Below are 16,778 nucleotides of genomic sequence, written 5' to 3'. Positions count from 1 at the left end.
AGAGAGAGACAGAGAGACAGAGAGAGAGACAGAGAGAGAGACAGAGAGAGAGAGAGAGAGAGAGAGAGAGACAGAGAGAGAGACAGAGAGAGAGAGAGAGAGAGAGAGAGAGAGAGAGAGAGAGAGAGAGAGAGAGAGAGAGAGAGAGAGAGAGAGAGAGAGAGAGAGAGAGACAGAGAGAGACAGAGAGACAGAGAGAGAGAGAGAGAGAGAGACACACAGAGAGAGAGACACAGAGAGAGAGAGACACACAGAGAGAGAGACAGAGACAGAGAGACAGAGAGTCAGAGACAGAGAAACAGAAACAGAGACAGAGAGAGGGGGAGAGAGCCAGAGAGAGAGAGATGGAGACAGAGACAGAGACAGGGAGACAGACAGAGATGCGGAAGGAGGGGCCTCTTGGAGCACACACAATGACTGCTGCTGCATAAAGATGACGAGGGTAAGGATGGAAACGCCCCGAACCTCGGCGCTGGCCAATGTATCTGTGACTGAGAATCTAGAGGGTCTCTCCAAGCACAGCTCTGGCGTCTCCTACACGAAGCTTTCACCTCGGGTTGTTCAGCTGTTTTGGTCGTGTCTGACTCTCCGTGGCCCCATAGGGGGTTTTCTTGCCAGACAGACCAGAGTGTTTTGCCATTTCATTTACAGATGAGGAAACTGAGGCAAACGGGGCTAAATGGGCTAACCCCTAGCCCAGGGTCACACAGCTAGTAAGTGTCTGAGTCTGGATTTGAACTCACGTCTTCCTGACTCCAGGCCTGGTGTTCTCTCCACTGCACCACCCAGCTGTCCCGAGCTTTCCCACTACCCCCAGAGGTCTCCCTATCTCCAGTGATCATGTCTCATTCTGCTCCTCACCCCCGATATGCATAGAAGCTCCCTGAGGGCAGGGGCTGGTTCTCATTGGGTCTTTGGGTTGCCAGAAGCTAACAGAGTTCTTAGAACACAGGAGGTATATACTTAATAAATTATTGGATTAGAAAGAAACATACCCCCCAAAATGAGGTTGGAAAAGGAGATGATTCCAACAAGATGTTTTTGCTTAATGTTAATAGGCAAGACTGAAAAAATGAATAACTTGGAGCTTATGATTTTATGTATGACTTAATTTTCATTGTGTTTGTGTGGATGTTTATTTTTATTGGTGGTTACTAGGTTCATAATAAAAGCCTTTAGACCAGATTTATTTTTTTTAAGGGCAATCCAATTAGGGGGTGGGGAAGGGACACGGAGAGACTTGTACCTCTATTTCTGTTAAACGGAACATTGCTGCAGGGGAAGAAGGACTTGGTTAAAAAGCTATTTGGCCTTGCTCTGAAACTCAACGGTTTCAAGATGAAAGGGATCTCAGCCATCATGCCAGCCCCATCTCCCCATTCTCCCTCAGCTGAGGAAACAGAAGCCAAGAAAGGGAAAGTGACTTGCCTGAGGTCATACAGCTAATAACTCAGAAGATGAACCCTCTGATACCATATGGATCATGAACACGTGGCCACAGGTAGGTCAGAGGACAAATCACACCATGGAGATGCAAGGTGAGACAGAGGAGTGGCCATTTACGGGGACTTGGGTTCTAATTCCAACTCACTGCTACTTGCAGGTTCCTCTCCGGGACTCCCTACAAAATAAAGGGGCTGAATGGGATAAACTCTAAAGCTGCTTCCTACTTCCAACCTTAAATGGCACAATTTGGAGCTAAACCCAGGTCCTCTGACCCCCAAATCCAGGGTTCCTTCCCTTAATTTACCCCTGGACAGAGAAATTATGCTCTTCCCCTTCATGTCGTTGCAGCATGGCATGATTGTAGCAAAAGAGTGCTGGGTGTGGGGGTCAGAAAGACCTGTGTTCAAATCTGGCCTCCAACACTTCTATCATGACCCTGGGTAAGTCACTTTACCCTGCCTGCCTCAGCTTCCTTATCGGTAAAACAGGAATACAAAAGCAATGCTTGTTTGTTGCTGCTGTTGTGGGAGCTGGGGTTGTCACCCCCCACTAGAAGGCAAGCTCCCTGAGGGCAGCCACTGTTTTCTTTTGCTAGTCGGTATCATCAATGCTTAGCACCTTTCCTGGTATGCAGGAAGTGCTTAATAATTGTGTTTCCGGCTTCCCTTCCTTGGAATCCCAGGTAGGAAAATCTTGGGCCATCCCATTCCTTTTGTGCATAGGATCCTACACTATTTAAACCAAACTTCTCATTTGCCCAAGGGGAAAACTGAGGCTCAGTGCCTGGTGACAAAGACAGCTTCTGAGCCAGGACTCATGCCTCTGCCTCGTGCCACCTTGGCCCTGAGGTTCTAAGGGACTGCGATGTTTCTTGGCCTCATCAGCCAGCAGGAGGTTGGCCTTCCTCCCCGTGGTCAGCCACAACGCCGCCCCCCCTCCCAATAACGGGGCAGGGAGCACAGCAGAAACGAGCCCAGGATTGGAGCCAAATCCCCCTCTCTGACCTCCCCCCTCCCCATGGAAGGAGGGAACGCTGCTCCACAGCCCTGTGGAGGCCCGAGTTGTCGTTCCCCGTCCTGCCCAGCGCCCCGCGTGGCACTGCCCAGCCTTGGGGCGCTGCTCGCACAGCAATGCCAGACAGAAGCAATGCTTTCTTTTTTTGCAGCAAACAAACAACGCCCCCAAAGCCTCCTGGACCCCGTGGCCAGGGGTCACTCAAGCACGCAGGCTATCAGTGAAGTGAGCGTGCAAAGAAAATGTGGGCATCTGGCCGCCCTCGGTCCGGCAGACCTGTCAAAGACAAAGTCCTTATTGTCTGTTCGTTAATGAGGCCTCCTTTCTTATCTCTCCCTCTCTCCCAGGCTCATCCAAGGTTAAGGATTCACGTGATATCTGGTTGAGCTGATCTCAAAAAAGAAAAAAAGGCAGGAAGGGAAAGTCAACAAACTCTCACCCAGAAGGTAGACATTCCGAGGAAAAGTGAGCAGTGAGCTGGAGGGCGGGCGGAGGCGCCGAAGACTCGTGCTCGGGGCCACCGGGCGGCTGGAGCAACCCCTGGGGGCTTGGAACACTAGAACAGTGCTGATGATAATTATAGTCCCTTGTGTTTAGTCGGCACTTTCAGGTTTGCAAAGCAAACGACCGGACCTGAGAGACAGAAGCAATGAATATGCCCATTTTACAGATGAGCCTCCGGGAGGAGGAGCGATTGTCCCGAAGTCCTGCTCCTGGGGTCTGAGGCGAGATTCAAACCCAGATAGGGGGAGAGAATAAGCATTTGTGTGGCACCTGCTATGGGGCCGAACACTGTGTGAATCACTGTACAAATGGTGGTCTCATTTGATCCTCACAACAACTCAGTGAAGTAGGGGCCATTATTATTTCCATTTTACAGATGGTTAAGTGGCTTGCCCAGGCTCACACATCTAGTAGTGTCCGAGGCTGGATTTGAACTCAGCTCTTCCTAACTCCAGGCCCAAAGCTCTATCCACTGTTCCATCTAGTCAATTCATCTCTTTCAGTCTTAGTTTCCTCTTCTATAAAATGGGCTGGACTCCACAGCCTCTAGGGTAACTTCCATCTCTAGAACTATGATCCTATGAACTGGAGTGAGGTGGCATTAGCATTAGGAAAAGCCTTGTGCATAAGGTGGTATTTGGTCGGAACCTTGAAGGGAACAAAGAATTCTGAAAGTAGAGGTTAAGGAGGAGAGACAGCCAGAGCAAAGACCTGGAAAATGAGACCTCCTGTATGAGGAAGCAGAAAGCAGCAGGCCAGTTGGAATGCAGGTACATGGTTGGATAGAGCCAAGCTGGAAAGCAGAGCAGATAATGAAGTCTAGTTCTCCCCTCCTGGCAAAGGGCAGGGGACTAATGCAGCAGAATGTTGGTCATGTTGTCTGCTGAGGTCACTGAGTCAAGTAGTCAGGTATTTTCCTCTGTAACAAGGAGGAAGGGGAGAGGATGGATATATTACATAATGAAAAACAAATATATATTGAGAGATAGCGTTGCCTAGTGGCTACAGCTGGTCTTAGAGGAAGACAGACTCCGGGTTCAGGCCCTGCCCCTGCTTCCTCATGGCTGTGTGACCCTGGACAGATCACTTCACCCCTCACTTCCAGAAAATTTGTTGAACTCTATTGATAGAAGGGTTCTTCTCATTGGGAGTTCCCTAGACCAATGAAATCATAGATCTAGTGAAAGAAAATGCATTAATAAAATCTTCTTTTTAATTTTTTGAAGAAAGAAATAATAAGAGTTAGAGGTGATAGCTAGAAAGGAGACAAGCCCCTGTGGTTTTGCCTAAACACCAAGGACTCATTCCCATTTTTATCCACATTTCTAGAGTGCTCTGCATGCAATCAATCCATCTATCAATCGGCACTTATTATACACCTACTGTGTGCCCCATACCCTGGGAGAGTCTGAGGATCCCAGGAAAGGAGGTGTTCACCCTCGACTGGCAAGGTGTTGATTTTCTAGGGTGGACTCTTGATGGCAGAGAGCCCGCAGCCCATAGGCCAGGCCAAAGCCTGTTTTACAGCTCCATGCTCCTCTTGTCCCTCACTGAGCTGCAAGGACCCTTGGGATGTGTCTGGGCTGTGTCCCAGGACACTTTTATCTCCCCAGATTCTCCCCCTTACACACATCTCAGGTTTCACCTCCTGAGGGAAAGCAACAATTTCCTGGGAATGCAGAGGGCTACAGGTCTGAGCATGGGACACCAGAGGCATACATCTGGTTTATTCACATCAGAGCTACCTGGGGCCACAGCATTCTGAGGGATCTGTGAACTCCCAGACCTCAGAGAGACAGAACCAGTCCAGGAACTGGAGCTGGAGGACCTGGGTTCATTCCTACCTGTCTCTTCTTACATCCGAGGCCCCGGCTAAGGGCTCCTTTGTGTAATAACGGAATGATAAATCTCATGCTGTCCAGTCCCACCACAGAAGTACTGCAGCTACCACAGAATTCCAGACCTGGAAAGGAGCCAGGTGGCCTTTGAGGCCAAGCCAGGAGAGCTCCCTAGAGCATGCTTCAGGAGTGGGCATCCGGCCTGTGCCTGAGGACCTCTCAGGAGGAGGAGGAGGAGCCCGTTTCATTGTGGGTCTTCCTCTACATCAATCCTGGCTTAGCCTCTCGCCATCTTCCTATTTCTCCTCCATTGGGTCCTCCCAATATGACCTCTTTATATCAGCCCTTTAAATACTTGGGGACAGCTCTTATAGCCTCCCTGAGCCTTCTGCCCAGCTCCTCCAACTGACCCTCGTATGGCACACACTCAAGGCTTCTGACCATCCTCCATGTCTCCTGGTCAATCTACAGTGGATCCATGTCCTTCTTGACCCTTAGGGTCAAGAATTGAAGCCTATAGTCCTGGAACAGCAGGGTTTTCACCTCTTCCTAGAAACTGGGCTTTTCTTCATATCATCTGAAGTCACATCAGTTGGTCAGTCAACAAACATTTAATTAAATGCCTACTGTGTGCTTATGGGCTGAAATCTGAAGACCACTACAGTTCTGAGACCCTTTTCAGACAAACTCCTGCCCAACTGTGCTTCAGCCAACCCAGACTTTGGAAGGGACTTTTAACCCTGCTGACTCTCACCTGACTGGACTCAGCTCAAAGCTCACATGTTGAGATCTGCTGGGGTTTTGAGTCTGCTGCCTGGTAGTTTGCTATTGCTGCCAGCTTGGTCACCTTATCTGAAAACCCTGCAAATCTTGCTTTTTATCCAGTAGATTTTATCCAATATCATTTTTACATTGAACATAAAAGTGGTAAATAGCTCAGAGCCTTGCCCAGATCCCTGGGGCACCCCCAGGGAACTTCCAACTGGGTAGATGGAGGACCATTCACAATAATGACTTTGTTGTTATTTAATCAATCGTTACCCCAATCTGTCTATATTTCCATGCCCCAGCACAACAAAGGCAAAGCAATTTCCAAATAGCAATGCTATTGTAGACATATCGTGTGCATATGAATCCCCCTCTGGGGCTGAAACCCATCTTGCAGTTAATAGAAATTAACTCCCTTTCTCAAATTAGTCAGGATGACAGAATGAAGCCCCACTAGTGTCCCATGGGTGTGAGACACCTTCCCCCCAGAGACCCTGCCTGACATCTCATTGCTAGGTGGAAGAGATGGTCAGGCCAGGCCAGGGATGCCCTGGTGCATTCTGTCCTGTCGAGAAGGCTTAGCCAGCAGTTCTAGTAATAGACAACACCAGGAATCTCAACACCCAGGGTAAATTCCATTTGGGTGTGGGGACAAGGGGTAGGTGTGTGAGGGACACATGTCCCTCTCAGGGGAAAGGGTGGTCTACCAGGGAGTCCAGTCTGAACTCCTGTGATAGGTGAGGAGGGAGAGTTGGCCTCGGAGAGGGACACCACAATGATCAGAGGTTGCCATTCCAGAGGGGCACCATAATGACCAGAGGGTGCCATTCCAGAGGGGCACCACAATGACCAGGGGATGCCATTCCAGAGGGGCCACAATGACCAGGGGGTGCCAGCCCATAGGTGGATGAGGACTTCAAGATGAGGCACCAAGAAATGACGGTGGCTGAAACAAGGAATAAGGCCTCTTTGTTGATGCCCTGGGTCCAGGTTTCGGTGCCCTGTGCCAGTGAGATGGGTCCTGAGACACATCTTAGCAGGAGGAGAAGCTTCAACCCATGGAACAAAGAAAGCAAAAAGGCCTCTTCCGCCAGCAGCTGAAAAAGGAGGATTTGCTGCTCTGTGGCTCAGGCCTTGGATGAAGGGGTTCGGTCTGGGTGGCCCATGTACCCAGAGGCACAAGAGGGCCTGAGGCATGGCAGCAGGACCTGATGTTCCCAAGCTAAAATCACCTCCTGCTTGGCTAGCCTCAGACACGACAGGGCTGGATTCTGGCCCTCGGGGGAAGCTCCCGGGATGGGTGGCCCTTCCCCGGGGCCCCCGACCTCTGCACTCTCCCCACGCTCTGTGCGCCCCCCCGCACTCCCCCATGGTCCCTTGCTCTGCCCCCTCCCCAGACCGGCCCACAGCAGGCGCGCGGGGCACTCACCACTCAGGGGATGCGGGACAGTGTACTGCTTCTTCTTGGCAGCGCGGAGGGGCAGTGGGCTCGGTTTCTTCCTGGGGCTTTCTCCCGGTTGGGCTTTCCTCTGCTGGGCCTTGCTTTCGAGTTTTCTCAGCCGTTCTTGTGAACGAGAGATAAACTGAGGCTTGTGGACCTCGAGAGCTTCCTGAGGGTGACAGAGAGAACATTTATTGTTATGGAAAAGACCCGGAGAGGCCAGAGCTCTGCCAGACTCATCCTAGCACGGGGGATGGACAGAGAGTAGGGCGAGGGAGTTCCACAGTGCCCCCTCCCAGCTTTACCATGGGTGGGAATGTAGGCTGTGGTTGTCTGGGGTGGGGCAGAAGCTTTCCCTGTGGCCATCGGGTCCAATTGGGACTCGCATTTGGCCTAGGAGAGGAAACACCCATTCCCACCGGGTAATTTCAGGCACATTTATCATGGACCATGGACAAGCCTGGGTGGTCCTCAATTCTGTATGACAGAGGGATGGGTAGGGAAGGAAAGAAGACAATAGGAGTTCTCTAGGGCTGTATTGGGTGGGAGAGGTCTAAGAAAATGTGCTGATTAAGGCAAAGAAGACACTTTGGAGCCCTGGGAGCCGGTGTCATGGACATAGGTGGGGAGCAGAATGGCCTTGTTTCCAAAGGGAGAAGCCCATTTGCTACTCAACCAGACAAGGAGAGGAAGATGGCCCAGCTGTAGAGTGCCCCATTCAAACCCAGCTCCTCCATTTACTGCTTGGGTGATTCTTAACAGGCTGTTTGCCCTCTTGGATCTAATGTTCCTCATCTTTGAAATGAAATTGGGGGAGGGGTTGAAAGGAACCCATTGCTAGTTGGCAGCTCCACCATCTGTGTCAGAGGTCAGGAAGCTGAAGAGGAAACCACAGTGATCACTAGGTCAGATGCCCTCAAGGAACCAGAGAGGGGCCTGATTTCCCCGAGGCAACCAGAAAATGGCAGACATGGCATCAGACCAGGTCCTTGAGCGCCCAATCCAAGACCCCTGTTCGTGGTTGCCTTGTCCAGTCGTCTGCTAAGCAAAATGAATGGAATGGTGGAAGGCCCCTCTGAGCCTCCCCCTCCCCACCATGTCAGTGGATACCACAGGCATGAACACATCCAAGGAGGACGGAAGGGAGGAGCCTGGGAGTACTCGAGTCCCCAGGGACTTCCCAGAGAAGGGGGCCTTGCAGCCTTTACCCTCAGGGTCAGGGAGTGGGCAGGGAAGACATCAGTCTCAGGCTCCAGGCTCCCATCCTGCTCCGGGGGCGGTTCTGGCTTTTTCGGGCTCTTGGGCTCTGCGGGGGCTGCTGGGGACTCTGGGGCCATCCCTCTCTCTTCGCTGGGCCTCCGACACTCCTTCAGTTTCACCACCAGGTCGCAGCACCTATAATCCCCTAAAGGAGAAAGGCACAAGTCCATTTAGGGCACCCTGGGAGGTGCCGCCGGTCTGAGTTCCATTAGACACAGAAAGCGGGCAGTTCATTAATGGGTCTTGTCAAGCAGAAGGAACTTGTCTAAGTGCAGAGCCCTTCTGCACTGCCCTGGGTCCCGGGGAGTGCCACTGACATGAAGCCTGACTTCAGGGTGTGCTAAGTAAGACCTTTCCGGTATCTGCTTCCATTTGTGTTTAAAAATATTTTTTTGCTCTCTCTGAAAAACACAGTTCTATGATTCATTCTCGAATCAGCCTTCATAATTATTCTGGTTCCATTGTGGGAGATATTGTATGAATCTCTCCTCTGCTGCTCTGATGGCAGAAAATGACAAGGGGAATTGTATTCTTCCTCCCTCCCCTTGGCTTGTCCCAAGATCATCACTGACTTTTCATGGTTATTTGGAATGATTTTCTTCTGCACTAGTGTTAATAACCTCTTTAGGGTCTAGTCTGGCATCACTTTATGGAAAAGTTCAAGAAATCAGTACAAGTGAGGCCCCGTGATTGGGCTTGAGATTGGTCTCTCTGCCCAAAGGGGGAGGAGGGGGAGGACAAGCCACCCAATCACCACCAAAGATTGATTAGGCCCTGACAATGGGCCCCCAGTGACAGGTACTCAGTGAAGAAGAGAGCCAGCCTGGGAGTCAGAAGAGCTGGGTTCAGATCCTGACTATGGCCCATGCTGGCAGGTCACTTAACGTCTCAGCGGCCAGGCTGCTCTGACTGACAGAGTGGGCCCTCACCTGTCCTGGGGAAGGAGGCTTCCTCATCAGTGTGGTCCCCAAAACCCACTCTCCACACTACAGATCTCCTAAGAGGTAGTGTAGCCTATTGAAGAGGCTTTCCTTGGATTTGGAGGGGGCAGGGAAGGTCTGGATGGGGCTTGTCTAAAGAGGAAGACTGAGACCCAAGATAACTGAGGCAGTAAGTAGCTGAGTTGGGATTTGAACCCAGACCCTCTCACTCCAAAGGCCTCATTTGCTCCACAGTATAATGGCTGCAGCCCTGCCTCAGACACATATAGGTTCTGGGAACCCCACATTACCTCTAAGAATTTGGGTCACAGCTAAGTTGGGAAGCTGCCATAGTGCAGGGAGTTTTTACACTGGGAGGTCCCCATATAGATGAAACCACCAAAGGTCCCAGTAAAAGGCAAAGAGCCTAAGGCTCTGGGAGACCAGAGTCCAGTAAAAATCAGGGTCCTGCCCCCCAGGAGCTTCCCCTGGCATACTGGGCAACAGCATCGGATCCTGAAGCATCTCCACGAGGGCCAGGTCCTCGCCTTTCCATTCCCCCTGGAGGGGAGCAGGGGACAAGGATATGAAGGATGGGGGAGGCGGAGCTCGGCAGGAGCCACAGTCTCCTCTGCCCCCCTGGTGATGCCCAGCAGCCCCTCTGGTGCCCTCCACATTGACCTGCTGGGCCATGAGTTGCTAAGGGGCTCTCTCATCTCCTTTCTCTGTCTCACCTCCTTTTGTATCCCCAGTGCTCTGCACAGTGCCTGGCACACAGTAGGTGCTTAATAAAGGTTTAATGCTTGATTTGTGCAACAGAAGGCCTGTAGCCCTGGAGGCAAATTGTGGGCAGAGCTAGGCCCAGCTCTGAAAAGCTTTGCTTACAACCTGGTGGAATGAGGCTCGAGCAAATGTCATTTTTACTGCCCCCAACTGCTGCTCGACTTTCCTTCCAACTTCCTGAAATCACACAAGGGGATTCTGGAGGCAAGGGAGAATTCATTCTAGCTCAGCCCCAGAACTGATCCAGAGCACTTGACCCTTGCTACAGTCTCCCATCTATGACCTGTACCCTGATAGAGATCTGGGGTTTCATCAGGTCGAGTGCTGAAGATAGTGGCCCCTTGCACAGGTCGGCTGATGTTCTTTGAGAGTAGGTGTGGCCAAAAGTCTCTCTCTAGGGGACCATCTTTGGGGAACTTCTCAGAGCTCAACTGGGCCCTCCCCATTTCTGGGTTTATACAGGAAGTCTTTCCATCTCTCTAGAACCTGCTAGAGCTGGGGCTCCTCTGGAATGACCTTGGAGGCTCTGGAGTCTCCTCTACACCACAAGGAGGCATGAAGAATGGGGAGAGAATGAGAGAAAAAGTGCAATGGGGAGAATGAGAGAAAGAGAGAGGAGGAGGCAGAGAGGGAGGGAAGAGGGAGAAAGGTAAAGAGGAAGAGGGAGATGGAGATGGAGAGGGTAGGGAGAGAAGGAGAGTGAGGGAGAGACAGAGAGAGAGAGAGAGAGAGAGAGAGAGAGAGAGAGAGAGAGAGAGAGAGAGAGAGAGAGAGAGAGAGAGAGAGAGAGAGAGAGAGAACAAGAGGGAGAGAATGAAAAAGGGAGAAGAAGAGAAAGAAAGAGAGGAAGAGGGAGAAAGAGAAAGAGAGAGGGACAGGGAAGGAACAAGTGAGGAGGAGTTAGAGAAGAAGCCTGAGAGGGGAAGGAGAAAGACAGAGGGAGTAGGGGGAGGGAGAGACAGAGACTGTAATACATAGTCTAAATGCTGTTTTCAGGCTTCGTGAACCTTCTTGGCCCCTGGTAACTCTAGGCGGCCTTTCTCTGTTCCCCAGCTGTAGGACCTTCCCTCCGAGATCACTTTCCACACATTCCGTACACATACTATTTGTGTATAACTGTTTGCACATTGTTCTCCCCTCCCCCCCCCCCCCCATTAGCCGGTGAGCTCCCTGAGGGCAGGGACTGAGTGGGCTCCTCTCCTTGGATGCCCGGAGCTTAACACAGTGCTTGGCACATAGTTAGCACTTACACGCTTGGTAGCTGACTGATGCAGGCCCCCCCTTGGGATGCCTGCCTGGTCCCCAGACCTTTGGGACTTGGAGCTCTGGATGGCCACACCCACTCCTACTGCTTCCTAAGACTCAGGCTTTCGAGCTCTGAGCTCTTTGTTATCTGCTCCTGGCGACTCGGGGCTGAGACTTTCCCCAGGTCATCCCTGTGCCACCCAAGCTGGGCAGAGCGTCGGGCCCTCTCTCAGTGGGGCAGCAGTTCTTGTTTACCTCTTAATACGAGTTACCGACAGCAGTACTCTACCGCCTACCTTCTTGGCCGCTTACCTTGAGGAAAATGGCTTTTTATTGGCACCTCAATCTCTTCCTGGGCAGAGGGAAGCAAAGCTTTTAGGGGGCAGAGATAGTCAGGCAAGGGGAGCTTGGATTTCAGAAAGGGATGTGGCTGGCTCTCTCCAGATTCCAAAGGCTTGCTAGACTGATAACCATCTTTTGGAGAGCTGGGAACGTCAGGAGCGACCTCAGTTATGGGGGACGGTCCCACTGGGGACGCAGACAAAGCCACACACCGCTCTCCTTGCTGCATCATGGTGCTTCCAGAAAATGCCTTTGTTTCTACCAGAAATAAAACGAAAGTCATGCTAAAAAAAACTGAAGGAGACATCTTGTCTTGCACACTGAATTCTAACGGCTCTACCCAGATGTCCCAGAACTGGGCGTCAGGTTCTCACTAGCAGCCCTCTGGTCCCTAGCCACACTTCCCCCATGCATTGTCTATACAGGCTTTCTCTGAGATTCTGTTAGGGCACAAGGTAGGGCGACAACACTCCGGTGAGATGATGGAGGTGAAGCCTTCAAGCTCTCTGCTCTTATTTGGCTGTAAAGACTCGAGGTGAACCTGAGAGCTCAAGCACAAGCTCTGGAGGGGGAGGGGGCTGGGGAGCAGAGGGAGGGGCTGTTTTCACTGCCGATTTTTTTACACCTTGGTAAGGACACAGAAAGCCGTAAGATGGCAAATGATTCCTGGCAGATTGCATCCAAATCTTGTCAAACGCTTGGGAAGAATAGTTAGCAAAATGCATTTTTAAAAAAAAATTATGGACACGAGAAGTCCATAAACCCCCCACGTCCCGTTTGGGCTCTCGGCTCCACTGTACCATAGGCCAGAGAGCGGGCATTCCACCGAGAGCGCCCAAGAACCAGGAAACACCTGGCTTGGAATCCTATCGCCAACACTGAACTTTCCTGTGGAAAATTACAGGAAATCCGTTAGCCTTTCTGAGTCTCAGTTCCCTGATCCATAAAATGGGGATAATTATAGCTGGCATATCCATAGCTCCCTTGAAAGTCTGTCAAGTCCGTTTACATATTTGGGCTAGTGACTGCTGACCTGCGGAGCCCTGGGCCAGTCATCTCTCTCGGCCACTCTCAGGTTCTGAGGGAGCTTGGGAGGTCTAGGTAACTCCCCCAGAGTGACACAGGGTGTTACAGGCTGTGCTTGAGCCTGGGGTTCTCCAGTCCCCAGATCCTTGACAATAATACCTGTGCTACCTGCTGCATTCACTCCCAGGGCTGTTGGAAGGCTCAGGCTCAGCCGATGGGGTGGGCGGAAGGGCTAAATTTTAACCCTTAGTACACTACAGCCGTGTTCGTTGTTAGCAAGCCTTAATGCCCTGCACAAAGTCAGCTATGATTACTGTGGCATTTGGATCAAACCAGCATTTTGTCAGCGTAAGGTATTCATTCCCAGGTGAGGAAAGTCCTTCTATCAATGCAAATCAGCCCCTTTTCTGCAACTCAGTCTTAGATATTTGTCTGGATACCCAGATAGTGAGAGACTTATCAGTCACACACACACACACACACACACACAGAGAGAGAGAGAGAGAGAGAGAGAGAGAGAGAGTGGGGGGGGCAGGATTCAAACCCAGGCCCTCCTTACTCTGAGGCCAGTTGCTTAACCACTACACTATGTGACTTTTCTATTACTATCTGCTTTCCTCATCTGCAGTTGGTCCATATTGGTTTGTAGGAACTTTTAACTAGCATGAGCGGAGCCCCCCTGGGCAGGTGAGTGGTCCTGAGAACTTTGTATCCGGTCTCTAATCCTCCTGCTCCTCTCACTGTAACATGCCCGTGATTGAATGGACCAGACGGTCTGCTCAGTTCACCCCAAAGTAACTGCTCCCTGGTCTCTCCAGCAGGATTCGAACCCAGGTCTTCTTGACTTTGCTGCCAGCCCTCTACCCACAAGGTCACAGTTGCCTGTCTTAGATTTAAATGCACAAAGTATACTGACAATGCTTTAGCATGAAGTAATGCATAGAGAACTAGTCATGGAGTCAGGAAGGCATGGGTTAGATTCTGCCTCTGACCCATACTAGGCATGTGACCCGCTTAGTGAATGCCCTGGCAATTCTCTCAGCTGCAGGTAAGGTGCCAACTAGCATTAGTAGTGGGAGTTAACTCACCTGGGAGTTTCCTATGACAAAGAAAACAGGTTCTCCCCCCTCTCATGGGCTATGCATTTCACAGCCGTACTGTTGGAAGGGGCTTTGGTATGTCCAATTCCTTCATTTTACAGAAGAAGAGACTGAGGCACAGAGAGGTTATGCCTGAGGTTACCAAGAAAGGCCTTTTCTTTTTAACATGAACTTTCTATCAAACTGCATTTCAGCACCAACTCTCTGGACCCTTTAGAATACATGCTGCTACAGATACTGAGTTTGGGTTATACTTGAGGGTTAATCTTAAGCCCCAACCTTTATTTTAAAAACATAAACCATTTGATGAAAGGAACAAAAACAATGACAATAAGGAAGGCCCAAACCATGGAGCTGAGTGCGGCTGTAATGATGGGACTGGGTCCCAAACAGTCATCTCCTTCCTTTCTTGGCTGTGGAGGGGAGAACTCTGGGTGTGGATCACGGATACACACACTGGCAGACTCGACTCTTGCTGCGTGATACACTGCTCAGTTTTGCTGAGCTGTTTTTTTCTCTCTTGTTTTAGGGGACAATTGTCAGGAAGAGGGAGGATATCAATAATTTTTTTAATCTTAAAAGCCAAACAAAACATGCTTCTAACCTGTGGAGGTAGAAACCTTCCCAAACTGCCCCACCTCCTTCCTATCTCCACAGCTCAGCCTGGGAGTTATTTGCTTAGCATTTCAAGCATATCTGGTTAGGATTACATTCAAGGAAGCTGAAGAGGTCACCAGGCGAGGGTGGAGGGAGGAGTCCAGGGCAGACCTTTGTACTCATGCCCTTTGTCCCAAGGCAGGTCCCTCAGACAGCTCACTTCCAAACTGAACAGTGCTGGATCTCTGCTTTCCAAGCCCACAGGAGAGCAGAATCAGCCCATGGGCAGAGATGGGCAGGGAGCTACAGCCACACACACTAAAAGCTGTAAGGAGTGGCTGTCAAAGGCTAGAGAGGAGAGGACTCTGGGCAGGGGAGAGGGGGGGCACAGGAACTAGCCTCAGGGATTTTCAGGGCTGTGGTGGGGTGGGCTCCAGAGGACCAATGGAAGAAAATGATAGAGGTCATGCTCCTCAGGATGACTGCAAAAACCTTGCTGGAGATTTGAGCTGCCCAGAAGTGCTCCCAGAAGGGAGGTGCCCCTTCCTCAGGGGTCTGCAGGTAGAAGTTGGCTGACACAGATTACACAGATGCCTTTCTTTAAGGCTGAGATTGGAGATCACTGAACCCCCTTTCAACTCTCAAATTGCATGATTCTGGGATTTTGTGACTACAAGAGGAAAAATAGGAAAAAAAAAACCTATTAAAAGCAGACACGGGAAGTCAAAAACCACAGTCCTCAGGGGGACAATTCAGCATGGAGAACAAGAGACATGTGCTTCTCAATAGCCCCAGAAGGCATCACTGTCAAACAGAAAAAGACAGGCCCATGATTGATGCTTATGACCAACAATCTGAGATTTGGAAGGAGCCTCCAGGCTATTTAGACCCCACTTTTATCTCCTCTGCTGAATACGTCATCCAAGCCTTGGCCAAAAACTTCCCAACAAGGGGGGAGGCTGTCCCGACCACTAGGAGACACTTTTCATTGGTCAGAAACTTTTTCACTGACATCAAGCCTCGATTTCTCTTGTCACTTTTACCAGTGCTCCTGGCTCTGACCTCTGAGTCAAGAGGACCAAGGTTATCCCTCACCCATACGAGGGTCCATTCTATTGAGGACTAGAGTTTACTCTGGGGCTGGTAACGTTTTGGGGTTTATAGACCCCTATGAAAGTCTGGTGAAGCCCAATGTTTAAAAATTCACAAGATAAATTTTAGATTATGTGGAAATACAATTGCCAAGGTATTTTTATTTATTTTTTGCTTTTCTTGGAGGGGGGAAGGTAGGGCAATTGGGGTTAAGTGACTTGCCTAAGGTCACACAGCTAATTTTTTTGTGTTAAGTGTCTGAGGCTGGATTTGAACTCAGGTCCTCCTGACTCTGGGACTGGTGCTCTATTCACTGCACCACCTAGCTGCTCCCCCCCCCCAAGGTGTATTTTTAAAAAGAAGTTTGGAGTCTCCAGGTGAAGAACCCCACCCTAGAGGAAGGTTTCCAACATAGTGATGGCCCCTCTGTAAGGGTTCTGTGGACCACAGAGGAAGAGGTGCTAATGGCCCAGCATCCACACTGATGGAGGGGGACAGTGTCCATATCCATGAGAAAGACGCAGTAAAGGACTTGGGCCATGATGAAATTAACTTGACTATAATTATGATCAAAAAATAGGATAAAATAACTCATGAAGCATGACTGTAAAAAAGAAGGTGGGCTGCTTGTCTCACTTGAGTGAGAAATATTAGAAGGATGGGAGTGCCTGGAAGTCTCCCGAGACACTAAGAGAATCGGAATGGGGGGGTCCAGCATGTTGGGGGGTTTTGGGAGAAGCTTCACAGGAAGGGCTGCCATCTCTAGCACATAGGGAAGTATTGAAATGCGATCAGATTTTGGTCGTCCCGTTGTAACATCCTTAGTTAGAGTTCTTCCTTTTTAAGGACAGGTATTGGTAGGAATGAAAGTTGTTTTCTTTCTTTAATTGGTTGGGAGCCAGCCAAGCAGCTCCCACCCGACGGGTCTGTGAACTCCTGGTTCAGGGGTCTGCCCTGCTTAGCCTGGGCAGCTGCTGTCAAGGTCCCCCAAACACACCCTCTGCAGGGGATCCTCTGCAGGGGCTCCTTCCACAGAGCGCTTCTGTCGTTGTCACAGAGCACACCCAGCTGGGAGTTTCCTCTGCTTGTCATCCGGGTGAATCATAACCCAGTCATTCTGGCAGCACAAATCATGGGAAGAGATTGGGCGTCAGAAGACTTAGGGTCCAGTTCGCTACCTGACACGGCTGTGAACTGGGAAAAGTCCCTTCCCTCTCTGGGTCTCATCTCCCTCATCTACAAAATGAAAGGGTTGGCTCAGACCATCCTTTCAGTATAGTGTGCATGAGCCTATTACCCGTGTGGCTTTGGGCAAGTCACCTTTCCTCCCTGGTCTCCATAAAATGAGGGGGTTGGGTCAGACGGTATCTGAGGTCTCATCCAGGTTTAAAGCTTCTGGAGT

The 16,778-nt window shown here is 50.6% G+C and overlaps 1 protein-coding gene across 1 annotated transcript in view; it reads right to left on the bottom strand.

Annotated features, from left to right (window-relative positions):
• Positions 1-16,778, bottom strand: part of CUNH10orf90 (chromosome unknown C10orf90 homolog) — a 140,096-nt gene that overhangs the window by 30,222 nt on the left and 93,096 nt on the right. The window contains exons 4-5 of the mRNA XM_069101720.1: positions 8,220-8,416; positions 7,000-7,180 (exon numbers count right to left, since the gene is read on the bottom strand). Coding sequence (XP_068957821.1) covers positions 7,000-7,180; positions 8,220-8,416 — 378 coding nt within the window. The remainder of the gene's footprint in view (positions 1-6,999; positions 7,181-8,219; positions 8,417-16,778) is intronic.

Source organism: Petaurus breviceps, unplaced genomic scaffold (genome assembly GCF_028583685.1).
Source record: "Petaurus breviceps papuanus isolate PSGF00001 unplaced genomic scaffold, PetGlider_PUasm1.0 490, whole genome shotgun sequence".
Lineage (NCBI taxonomy): Eukaryota > Metazoa > Chordata > Mammalia > Diprotodontia > Petauridae > Petaurus > Petaurus breviceps.
This window is presented reverse-complemented; position numbering and strand designations above follow the sequence as displayed.